Source organism: Silurus aristotelis (assembly GCF_946808225.1).
Source record: "Silurus aristotelis genome assembly, chromosome: 22".
In the NCBI taxonomy this organism is placed as follows: domain Eukaryota; kingdom Metazoa; phylum Chordata; class Actinopteri; order Siluriformes; family Siluridae; genus Silurus; species Silurus aristotelis.
Window position 1 is genome coordinate 5,817,883 of NC_139595.1, and position 13,342 is coordinate 5,831,224.

General features: G+C 36.4%; 2 protein-coding genes across 4 annotated transcripts in view; both read left to right on the plus strand.

Annotated features, from left to right (window-relative positions):
• shda (Src homology 2 domain containing transforming protein D, a) overlaps positions 1-266 on the plus strand; it is a 13,981-nt gene extending 13,715 nt beyond the window's left edge. For all 3 annotated transcript variants that reach the window (XM_083524894.1, XM_083524895.1, XM_083524896.1), the window contains exon 8: positions 1-266. This exon is cut by the window's left edge and continues 2,532 nt beyond it. The gene's annotated coding sequence lies outside the window, so the exon portion shown is untranslated.
• A 1,768-nt stretch (positions 267-2,034) lies between these two features.
• On the plus strand, positions 2,035-12,191 carry spmap2 (sperm microtubule associated protein 2). The gene is made up of 5 exons (XM_083524917.1): positions 2,035-2,092; positions 4,896-4,976; positions 7,759-7,885; positions 11,546-11,702; positions 11,789-12,191. The coding sequence occupies exons 2-5, from the start codon at positions 4,915-4,917 to the stop codon at positions 12,040-12,042; spliced, it is 600 nt and encodes a 199-aa protein (XP_083381043.1). The 5' UTR covers positions 2,035-2,092; positions 4,896-4,914; the 3' UTR covers positions 12,043-12,191.
• Positions 12,192-13,342: the final 1,151 nt, after the last annotated feature.

Consider the following 13,342-nt stretch of genomic DNA (forward strand, 5'->3'; position numbering starts at 1 on the left):
GAATGTTATCGTATGTCATATGGCAATTGCACACAGGCTACAGATGCATTGAAAGAAGATTAGGGTGTAAAACGCTGGCGTCTCCCTGAGTTGAGTTATTAAACCTATGGCACACGCTGGCATTATCACCAGATCTACTCTGCAGTAGAGTGTAATATGAGAGAACTACACTGTAGTTGTGCTTGATTATGATGACTGACTACTTTTACTGACTTTCTGTACTTTTTGTTTCTTTTAAATAAAATAAGCTGTTTTTAATAAAGAAATAGTGGTTGCCTTGTCATTTTGTATTATTAATGTAATTGCACGGCTTGCATTTTTGCCTCTGCATTTTTGCCTCACTTTCTGTCTAAGCAGAATGGAAAGCTGTTCCTATAAAGCTCCGAACAACGTAAACGGAAAACTAGGTCATGATTCCCGTGTGCGCCTGATTCCCGTGTACCGCATTGTTGGTGTTCTGAGATAAGGGTGTGTATGAGCGACATAGAGAATGTGAAGTGTGTGAATGTAGTACACTGAAGACAGGGCCTGCATTCTCTCTCTTTTTTTCTCCAAGACTACATAGACATTGTCAATTGTTCCTTCATGTCACATCCTAGTATTGTTCAACTATCATTGTGTTCATGATTGTGTTCTGGACTTCTAGAATCCAAAATGTTTTTTTCCCCCCCCAGTCCTTTCCAATACAGAGGTATGCTAAAGTGTGGGTGTGGTGCTATAATGCTGTATGTGTGAGTGTTTGCTGCCTGCTGTGGGAGAGCAGGTGTGAAATGTAGAGAGCACTGAAGCAGAAAGAGCAGGAACATTTCATCAGTGACGGGTCAAAGAAAACTCCGAAATAGCCACAGAAGCGGCCATGGTTACTATGAGAACTGTTGCCTGATCTAGTCATACATTTTTAAAGCAAATCTAAATTATAAATGATGTATTAAAACCTACAGTATTACATGAGAAAATGACTTCCAAAGTCCTACCATTGAACACCTCAAGTCTCAGTGTTAAAACAATAAAACAATTGGATTGATGATCCACAGAACACACAGAACCAGCGTGCAGGTTTTCTAGTAGTTTTTAAGTGTTTCAGCTCATGTTAGATATCTGTGTTGGTCCTTCTAGGGGAAAAAAGCACATTCATGACAGAAATCGAGGGTAACTAATCGGTAATCACAGTATGGAAGTATACAAAGTAAAAGGAAAACCAAGAAGGAACAGAATACTTCCTTCAGCTGTTTGCGATTACCTTCAAGACCTTGCCCAACTGTTTCCATTAGACATTTGACCTAGTGGCTTTTGGTAGTGCTTCAAATTTCATCTGGCACTTAACCAAGGACAGGGCTGTTCCTTAAACATTTAGGGAAACCCCCGTCCCCTTTTCCCCAGACCACTACCCAGACACCACTTACCCCATTATACTTCTCAAGTTGCCTACTAAAGTAGAGCCCCTTTAAATGCCTGAAACATAGTCATGGGTTTATCATTCCTAATCATCTCTAGTGTACATACACTTTATATTGCTAAATTAAAAAACCCTCCTGGGTATATTGGGATTGGCTTTAACGGGGACTTGAATAACCCCTGTTGCTCTCTACTGGTGTTTTCTAGGAGCCATCATTAAGGACCATTAGAATGCTTTTGGCAATGGAAGATCACATGTTAAGAGCATCTAGAAGCATCTTAGTGATCCAGCATCATTAAGCATCCAGATTCCATTATGTTTCTAGCTGTTTCCTCACTCGACCCACTCTGTACCCCCTACGAGTGGATATGCCATATGTGCATGTCGGACGCTCGAGGGACGAGATATGACACGCGTGTTTTCTTCCCCCATTAATTTTCTATGAGAAATTTGTGGTCATGTGATCGAAAACGGCGGGGGCAAATCCTTAGAAAAGTAATCGCACATCTCCCCCGCACGATTTAAGGTACGCGGCGACGTTTTGTCAGAAAGAATTCGCAACATTTGTAATAGTGATGCTTGTCATGCACCATTACACCATTACACTTGAACCGGAAGTTGCTCCTCTGCGCGTCGGCGTTACTATAGTAACGCCAGAGCACAAGCGATAACGGTGGCAAACGCCTAAACAAAACGGTAGGTTTTACAGAAACCTGCGCTTTAAAAGAAAAAAAAACGAAAACACAGGTTACAGTGAGTAAAAATGAAACTTTTACGTTAAACCAAAAGTTTATTCTTAGGTTTTATTTCGAAATTACGTTGGTACAATTAGACAAATTGAATATTAACACAAAAAATGTTGTCCATGCCTCAGCCCACGGCTAGGTTTGCTATAGTTCATGTACTACAATTGGCATAGAATAATAAAAATAATGTAATTAATATAAATGTAAACATAGTCAAAGTATAGGTCGAATGTGGTGTCAATTTGCATCGCATTGTGTATTTGAAAAGCCTTCGAACAAGGAAACCTGAACAATGCTTAATGAAAGGTTGTGTTTTACTGACATCTGCTGGTTATAAATAGTATCGCATTTATACTTAACACCTGGACAAAGTACATGCAATTTTTTTGGACTTGTGAATATTATAGGTTGTACACTCCTGGCCAAAAAAATATTGACTGTAAAAGTTCTAAAAACAAATCATTGTTTTGTAAAATTTAATAAATTAAGATAAAAATTATGTAATATGGTGATGATAGATTTTACCCTTTAAGTGTTTCTTTAAATGTTTTGGAAGTCAAGAGAGAAGTCAATGTTGTTCCATTCAATATCGATTCCCTTTTAACAGTTGATAAGTCTTTTGAAAAATAGCATTTTAGACGTGTTGAATGTAACATCAAACATCTGTTATCACATTTTCCCCTTTGCATACGATACTATATAAATGATTTTTTTTTTTAGCTTTACCTCAAACTGTTCATTGCAGCAAAAGTAAATTAGAAAATGATGGCGCATGAGCTTTCGGGAGATAATTTGCTCAATTCTTGCTAAAACGATAAACAGCTTCACATTTGGCCATTTTGGGAGCTTGGACCATAATATCTTGACTCTTACATACCCAACAATAAAATTAGATATCATATTCTAAAGTAAAAATGACTCATAATCACTTCAGTCACTAACGAGCTTTTCAAATGTAATGCGTCTTATATTACAGTTGTCTATTTTTGTATACAGTTTAGTATACTGTGCATATTCATTACCTGTATATAATATATGCCTAAAATGCTTATCACACAAATGACGTTCCACTGTAGAAACTTAATAACATTACCATGATGTCTAAATACATCTGAATTTGCATTTTGCTCCTAGAATATTTGTTTTTTAAAGAAAGGTGTTATAGAGTTTTTAATATAGAATCAAATCTTTCTGATCAGAAAAGGAAATTTTGAATTTCTTTTTATCCATGGCAACCACCACCTCGGTTATTCAAGAATAAATTATAATGTATTTATTGCATATTTACTGTGGACATCTGACTGTTCGTTTGTGCTTTTCGGAACATCCCATTCCACATTTAGTCCCCATTTGCTGTTACAGTTTCTGCTAAAATATTTTTGGGGAAGATGTTTTACTAGATTGGGGATTCTATTAGATAGGCATTTATACTATAGTCATCATATACAATTAAGTACGTCCGATTTGGTTGTAACCGTTTGCGGAATATCCACATATGGCTGGATAAGTCAGGGGTCCCAATACCTCTGTCCATATAGTGTTTCCTGTCCATTTCCATTAATAATCAGGAGAGTGGAACAAACCCTTCACAAAGAAACTAAAACTTAAAAGGCTCTTAAAGCAAAGATTGGTCAAATAATCTATTCATCTATTATGGCATAATAATCTACTAAATCCAACAGCTTTTAAAAGTTGTTAAGTGAATCTGACCTGTTATGTAGGTTTGATTTTGATTTGATTTTCTTTAGGCATTTGTTGTGTTATGCTCTAAAGATCACTAAGACTACCAAGGTTTCCTATTTGAATACATTTAAAGGGAGTACTTCGATTTTAAATATTTGCATTCTGAGGAAATCATTCTGAGTACCATTGTTCTGTTTAGTGGACAAAGGTTTTGTTGTGTTGCTCAAAATAATTTAAGATGAAAAGGCTAAATTTGGTTTGCAAGACGTCCTCACGATTTGTTTAAGCAGATATGGGATCAGCAGCCTGTGTTCGGCTAAGAGTGTTGTCTTGGTTAACATTTAGCTGAATCCTGTATTTCCAGTCTGCCTAAGCAGCATTAAAGGTAAGAGACAGGAAGTGCTGTTTTTTGCTCATACAGGGAAATTACTGAGATAGAATTGAGATAATGCAATCGAGAAACATGACAGCAAGAAGGTTAAAGCTTGCATTAGAACATTAGAAATAGAAATGCACAGATAGTACAGACTGATGAGCTGCTAAACTCCCAGTGTTAGAATACATACAGCACATACATACATTGACACTGAGTAATAATAATTCCACTGGAAAATGAATTCACTTGCGTGACCTGCGCTCTGACCCCAGCTTCCAAGCAAGCTGGGATATGCGGAAAAAAGAATATCACTGTGCTGTAATGTATAGATAACAAATAAAGGCTTTTCTAATTTCTTTTCACCGGAAAAGTAGTGATCATTAAAACAAGTCATGAATCACTCATCAAACCTAAATTTCCCATTACAACCAAATGTACGAACTTTAATTACTTTCAATACCTTAGTATCTCATTCAGTTTGATTTAATCGATAGAAAGTATTATGATTTCAGTATGACTATTCTTCTATAGATGTAGTCTTTTACCTTCCTCCTCTATGCCCCTATAGTATGTCATTATGATCAAATCATCCAGCTTTAATGAAAAACCAAGAAATTCACATTCCTGCTTGTTTGATTCATTAGTCACAGCTCTGAAGATGCATATTGACCCAGCATGTCATCTGTTTTTTTAGCACACATCTTGGCTGTTCAATGACAACCAGAATTGAATATCTTGCCAGACCTAAACCGAACTTTCTCAGACTCCCTGACAGGTAAGTTTCCCCAACATAATACTTACAGAACCTAGTGTGCTTTTACACTCACTGTTACAACACTGGATATGAGGAGGTGCATGTTTTCCTTCACTGTAGCTTCATTAGCAGAAAAATCAAGACAACAAGAATCTCTTTGTGAGACCTAAGTGCTTTAGCCAGTTGTTATATTTAGTTACAGTACAATACAGTGCAACCTTGGAATATTGGAAATGGAATATTTGTCATAAATTTGTCATACATTTCTATTTATTCACTCATTAACAATTAACAACAAAAAGACAGAGCCCAAATATGGACAAGAGGCTTTTATTGGTCACTTCATATGGACAAATCGTTAGTCAGAAATGAGCAAGAATTAAACAATAATAAAAACAATTGCTTATATAGAGATGCAAAGGTCAAGTCAAGTTTATTTTTTACAGTGCTTTTCACATTGGACAAGTCAGATTAGCATGACTTGGCAAAGGTCGGGTCCTGCTTATAATTATAATAATACATTCAAAAAGGTACATAATGAGATTTATTTATTTTTTTTAAAGATGATAAAAAGGTTTGATAACATTTTAAGAATTGATAGAGCAGAAAGAGACCTCCAGTATTTATTTATTTATTTTTTCCCTACTCTTTTTTTTTTAAACGCACCTTTAAATTTTTTGTATTTTGAAGTATTATTGCATGCCTTGTTGCCTATGTTTGGGGATACTGCTGGAAGCTGTAAATTTCCCCACTGGGATGATCTATCTATCTGTCTGTCTGTCTGTCTGTCTGTCTGTCTGTCTTTGATTTATTTTGTGTAATACTTACTGGGAAATCACCTGTTTTTTATCCAAACATTAACTATTTATGATGGACCAGATTCCTGTTGTTGACTGTTAGCACTGGAAACCTGATGTGGTAGAGTGTTCTGGAATGCCGTTTCTGCTTACTGCAGTTAAAAACATTATTTGAGTTTTTGTATGCTAAACTATTCTCAATAAACACTCAACAACATGGTCCTTCTGCTTGCAAAACTGCTACTCGTTAGTCACCATTCACAGTTTCAACTCTTGAGTGTGAGGAAAAAAAAAACAGCTCTTCAGTTTCTAAACTACTCATGTCATCCTGTCTAGCACCAACAACCATGCCAAAGTCAACATTATAGTCAGATTGACAAAGAATATATCATTTTTCCTATTCTAACACTTTTAATTAAGCCAAAGCTTTGTACCTGTTTCTGCATTCATTAACACGGTGCACTGCTTCCACATGATTGGCTGATCGGGTAATTGGCTGAACAAGCAGCTGTGCAGGTGTTCCTCTTCAAGTGATTGGTGATTTTAAGGTCTATAAACAAATTATGTATTTGCAGGCGCTCCATATACTGGTTTGATGAGCTTCCAACGAATCTACCACTACCTTCGATAAAATCATTGCATTTCAAATGAGGACTTTGCTACATGGAAAACTATAGTCTACTAAAACAATTTGTCATTTGTTCATTTGAATGTCATATAGCATTGAAAAGAAATAGAATTACCTTAAGTATGTGCCAGTTTTCCCAAATCAATTAAACATAAGATAAGATGAGATTAGATTCAGCTTTATTGTCATTGGGCAGAGTCCATGAACAAAGTCAATGAAATGCAATGTTTAACCTACAGGCTGAAAGCATTGCAAATGACTTTAGAAAGCTCATTACATCAAGTCTGCATGTGGGAAATCATTTTTAATCAGACAATTGGTGAATAAAAATAATGGTTGCGATGTGTATTTTAAATGCTGTCTTTGTCTCATGGCAGAACTCGTACCTTCTGAGTTCCTGCTGTTCGAGAGGCCCAAGATTAGCACTCATTTTGAGAACCAAAGGTCATTATATACGGTGTTATGGCACAGCTTCAAAAATCGAATTCTTACATTCTATGAATGTAAAGCCATTGAATAAGAGGAACCGGAAATGGATTTGAGTAGAATAGAATAAAGGTTTTGAAAGGAATAACACAAGTAGGTGTGCTAAAAGAAGCCCATTTAGTACAAAGCACTGAAACTGGAGAAAATATTTTTTTAAAGTCTCCAAAGGAACAAATAACATTGTTTAATAAGTACAATTTTGTTTGTTTATTCCTAGGCTTACAGTAAATGTTGTGTCAATGTGAATGAGTCGTTACTATAGGAACAATAGTATCACCATTAGCGTTAATATAAACCTGTGATATGACTTGCAGACAAAACTATTAACAGGACCGCAGTTACAGGAAATTATTTAATACTTTTCGCCATAGAAATTCGAGATATCAATGTAGCTGTGGAATTGAATAAATTAGCAGCTAAATGTGAAGCGTCGATACTGTGTTGGGAAGAGCAGTGTGTACAGTTCAGACAGAACAGCAGACTACGGTTTTACTTGAGGGAATGATAACAGCTGTTGTATAATGGTAGTGGCTTAGCAGGAATACAGTTTGAAGGGAAAAACGGTTAATGGTAATCTTATTGGCGGGATCATGAAAATTATATCTGCTCCAGGGCTCCAGAAGCTTATGCACAAATCACTTACATACATACACACACATTACTGCCCTGGAGCAGATATATTTTTCGCTTTGTGCACAGGGGCATGATCATGCCTGAACAGGTTTTGGATTTCTGATGCAAGCGAAGGGAAAGTGTAATACCACTGCACCCAAAAACATCCTATACAATTGTGTACCTTTAACTTACTCAATACTGTACCATACACTATATAGTGTAAGTCATTTTTTTAATGTATGTTTTAGTTCAGTTCTCTTTCTCTTTCTCTCTCTAGGGAGTCTCCTGAATGGAAGGTGAGTGCAGCAGCATTAAAGGCTTGCCCCTCTGAAAGATTGTGCTTTCTCGCCGAACCCCGCCAGGTTGCACCTGGCTGGCAGCCTGATCGCCCCCTATCGCCCACAGTGAGTTCACACAGGTTTTCATTCTTCTCTGTATATGCAGAATTGTGGCTTTTTCATCTCCTTGTTCCCCCCACTGTGGCTTCAAACAATTTTGCTAGAACATTTCAAATATTGCCATGGTGCTGATATGTCAAACCAAATCAACTAAATCACTGTGGCACTTTATGTGAATTCTTAAATTAATGTTTACACGATACAATTTATGTTGTTAATTTATGTTTAATCGTTTATATTATTAACTATAGTCCCCCCCATTATTATTATTATTATTATTATTATTATTATTATTATTATTATTATTATTATTATTATTATTATTATTAATATAGTATCATCATCAAATAGGAAATAACTTAAGAACCTACATATTTATTTTCTTGTATTACATTGTATTTGCATTTATATAATGTTGTCATTTAACCCTTCCATACACAAATGATTAAAAATATAAAAAATATTGTTTAAAGTTAATACAAGTTTTGTGCACAAAGCAATGAAGATGCGGTTTGCATGGGATGGAGTGGAGAATCACGAGTGGCCTGCACTCCAGGCCTCCTCACCAGTTCATATACTGTATGTTGTGGCTGAATAAACAAAAAACACACTTAAAAAAATGGTGGCGCATCTTCCAAGAAGAGTGGAGGTTATTATAACAGCAAATAGAAACAAATGTGGAATGGGATGGTCAAAAAGTTGTTTCAATCAAACAGTGATTGATATTGTTTTAATTTTTAATTTTTAATTTTTAATTTTTAATTTTTTAATTTTTTTTGAAGAAAAGTCAGCTATAATAAAAAAATATATTAAGTAAATAAAGAATATAAGTAGGTGTTGTATTTAGTACATTATTGTTTAGTCTATTATTGTAAAAATCTTTTTTTATTGAAATTTAGTGAAATTTTTATGTGTACATGCGGCTACATTTTATCATTTTTGATCATTTTCACACGGCATAAAACAACATTTGCATAACAGACAGTTATATAAGTTTGAAAACCAAGCATTTTTTATGATCATATTTGAATTTCTTTAGCGATAAATTAACGCCTTTATGAATTGACAGGGTCTTTTTTATGACCTGTTGCCAGTGTTTGTTTTTGACATTAGTGATGAGGATTTATGGTATCTGTTGCTAGAAAACAAGCCACTTGGGGGAGGAAAAACAGGTGGCAACCAATAACTAGTTTCACAAGGCACAGCAGCATGCACAGATCTGCCCCAGGCATTTTACCACCTCAAACACCAACCAGGATCTGCATGTAGCATGCCAAAATGTTTGCCTGTAGCGGATGGAGAAGAACTGCGTAATTAATTGTAAACTTTCCATATGGGGAAAACAATTAGGAGGGTGGAGTAGCAATGTTTTATTGCTTCTAAACTCCAGTTATCATGGCCAACTCTTAAGTCTTAACACAATAATAAAAGGACATCATAGCCATAATACATTATAGTACTTTGGATACGTAACTACATTTGAAGGCGAATACTTTTGTACTTTTACTCAGTTGAAAGTTTAAAGGGAGCAATTTCACTTTCACTTGAAGTGATATTTCATAAAAACTTTTTTTTTGTGGACACCTGATCATAAGATTCCTATGTGCTTTTTGAACATTTATTTCACATTTAGACCCAATTAGCTTTTATAAGTACCTCCTGCATTGTGCAGATTTGTGCTTATGACTTATTGCAAGATCTTCCACTCCAACCCACATAAATTGCATCTTCATGGAGTTTGCTTTGGGCACAGGGATATTGTCAGTTTTTGGGTCCTCTATTTAAAGTGAAGGGACAATATAATTTTACTAAATTCAAACATATGGTACCAGGTTTGGCAAAGAACCCCATGTGGCTTGAAAAGTGTGTCTTAATATTTTTGTCCTTACAGTGCATATAATTAAGTCTGATCTTAAGATAAAATTAAGAAATGCGGGCCCAGTGATTTCCCCAATCAGAAGCTTCTTAAAAAATTTTTGGCAAGGTTCCCCTAATACCTAACGATGATATGTGCTCAAAAAAGGAACCAATGTCTGTGTTGCACCCCAGGCTGCAAACAGAAGGAAAATGAAAAATGCCACAATCTATTTACTTATTTATAATGTTGCGTGAGAGTTTGGCAAGCTCCCCCTCTGGCATTAGTATTCAGGTGTTTAAGCTCAGACAGCATGCGCAGGTTTATAGGTGTAGCTTTGAAGGGAACACTGTAGAAGAAGAAAGTGCATTTGCTGTAATACTGAAAAAAGGGGCAATAATCAACCTTTAACTATGCAAAGCACAAAATAGGATTGTGGTGCCTTCGCAAGAATCTGTACATCAGAGGTTTTGTCTCTCAATGTACAGCTCTTTTTGAAGTGCTTTTCACTGATTTTGTTGACTTTGTAGTGCATGGCACATTACACAGAACAAAGATGTGCAGGAGGAACTACACAAAGATCTTTGAAAAATTCTGCGAATCACAGTATATTAGACTTAATCTCTATGGCAGATTAAGAGAGAAATCAATATGTACAAGCAAGCTGTATTACTGGTGTCCAGGATGCGATAAAATCTTTTTTAAAGATACGCTACACTTATATAATGGTAGAAGGGAGGCTGGATACTGCCTCATCTGATCTAAAGAAAACGTAGCATGTTTACAGCAGTGGTCTTGAAGCCAGTATTATCATGTATGCAACTGTGCCCATAAGTAGCAGCCTATTTGTTCTTAGATGGCCCTTTCAGGGCAGGTTGTTACTTGGATCAGAGCCTGTTTTTAGTACACATGAATAGTTCCCCATGCTGATATTAGTATAAGAGATGAGGTTCAGGTAGGCAAAGTGGCCATGGTGCAGCCTATTATACAGTGTGGATGCTGTTGTAAACAAATTCCAGTGTGAAAAAGCCACAGCGCTCTCTTCAATGCATCAACTTCATATTTGCATGGATGAAAAAAACAGCATGGTGCCCAGGTTGGCTTACAGAGTTTATAAGATAATGCCTTTGTCTTCTGTTGTATTTGTTTTCTGTCCAGCTGAAGGCCAAGTAGGCTGGGATCCTATGTGGGTTTCCTCCATGTCTTCTGGGTTTCTCGTATCTCCCGATAACTTGTATAGAGGTGGCCGTAGGTGTGAACGAGTGTGCAAATGTGTATGTGCAGGTGCTCTATATCGGTGCATTCCTGTGTGCCTGTTTGGCTGCATTCATTACTTATAAAACCCTTAATAAAATTCCTGTAATGTTTTGTTATGTAAGATGCTGTCTGGTTATTTCTAAGTAGGCGATCTCCATTCTAATCTGTCAATCTCCATTGAATAGTTAATAAATTATATAGTTTATCAGAGGAAAACATTTAAAATGTAATTTTACCTGTTCTAATTGAATTTTGATTATCATTTATTCAACTGTATTTGTTACATTTATTATTTATATTTATTATATTTTGTTTTGAAACCTACAATGGATTTTAGTTGCTCTGTTTTGTTGGTGCTTAAATTAAACCTTTGCTATTGTTTATGTTGCTCATTCATCCTAGATTAATTTATTAATTAATTATCAGAATTCATATTTTTAAAGCTTTGGTCTCCATTCTATTATCCAATGCTGTAGTCTCTCTCTCTCTCTCTCTCTCTCTCTCTCTCTCTCTCTCTCTCTCTCTCTCTCTCTCTCTCTCTTTCTTTTATTCAGCTCGGGATAGGATTAAGAAGAATAGCAGAAGCGAGTCCACGGATTTGCCAGTTGGCTGTTCCGAAAAAAATATGGGCACCATCATTTGAAAAAACAAGTTTCACTTTAAAAAATCTTTCAAAAGCTGAACCTTCTTCTCGCATACTTCTTCTGGCTGGTGAGTTATTGTAACACCTGATCCTGTTATTGAATGAATAGGACTACATTTTTTTCTTATTTATTCTTATTATTATTTGCTGTTAGTTCCTAAAAAGGAACATCAGGACTTTGTTCCAAACCGACCATTGTCATGGCACGTGGCGAAGTCCGTCTTAGTGGCTGTAGCCAGTGAGAGACTGCTGGAGTTGGCCGTACCGAAGTCCCGCAAGCCTCTTTTCGATGAATGCAACCCCTATAAAGTTAGCCCAGCTGCCCTTTCTGCTACTGCATCACCAAGAATATTGGAACTGTCACTACCTTCGCCACGCTGGTGCAGGACCAAATCAGCCCGCATGTGAATATCTTCACAGTAGCTGTAATAGTCCATGTTAGTACTCACTGTCATATTGATCAGTGTCTAAGCAAAGTTGGAGGAGCAATAAAAGTATGAAATGAAACCACCAGTTAGTTCACTCTTCATCTTCATTATTTACTAAAGCAAGTCCAACTTTAATGTCTAGCCATGATTTTAATTGATACTTTATTTTTATATCCACAAATGAATTATAACCCTGCATCAGGACTCTACCAAGCATGTGGAATAAGTGGGAGATTAATTTTTTCCTTTGGACTGGAATAGGTCTTAGGAGAGCACTGTTCACTAATGGATTGCAATCTTTCCAGGCTCATCTAGGCACATATAGAATGATATGGTCGTAGTAAATCATTTTATAAAAAAGGAAAATGAAACAGATCGAATTATTAATCATATATATTTTAGAATTATTTTACAGCAAGATTTAAATTCCTGGCCATTTTATTTAATAGATACTATCAAATAAAACAGCAAGAATAGACACTTTTTGGTGGAAATTGGGCTACTGTTGAACAAAGGAGAAGAAGGAAAGGAAGAAGAAGTGTACAGAGACGGCAGGGAAAGGAGAAGTGTAGGAGAGTGGAGGTTTGGGTTGTTACTTTAAATGTTGGTACTATGACAAAGGAAGAGAGTTAGCTAATATGATGGAAAGGAGAAAGGTAGATATGTTGTGTGTTCAGGAAACCAAGTGGAAAGGAAGCAAGACCAGGAACATTGGAGGGGGTTTAAACTGTTCTTTCAGGGTTTAAATGGAAAGAGAAATGGTGTAGGGGTGATCCTGAAGGAAGAGTACAGTAAGAGTGTAGTGGCGGTGAAGAGAGTTTCTGATTGGGTGATGAACGTGAAGCTGAATGTTGAAGGGGTGATTATAAATGTCATCAGTGCCTATGAACCACAAGTGGGTTGTGAGATGGAGGAGAAGGAACAATTCTGAAGTGAGTTAGATGAAGTGGTGGAGAGTGAACCTAGGAGTGAATGATTGGTGATTGGGGCAGATTTTAATGGGCATGTAGGTGAAGGAAACAGGGGTGATGAGGAAGTGATGGGTAGGTATGGCCTTAAGGAGAGGAATGTGGAAGGGCAGATGGTGGTAGATTTTTCTAAAAGGATGGAAATGGCAGGTTTTAATACTTATTTTAAGAAGAAGGAGGAACATAGGGTGACGTATAAGAGTGGCGGAAGGTGCACACAGGTGGACTGTGTTCTATGTAGGAGATGCAACCTGAAGGAGATTGGAGACTGTAAGGTGTTGGCAGAGGACAGTGTAGCTAGACAGCATCAGA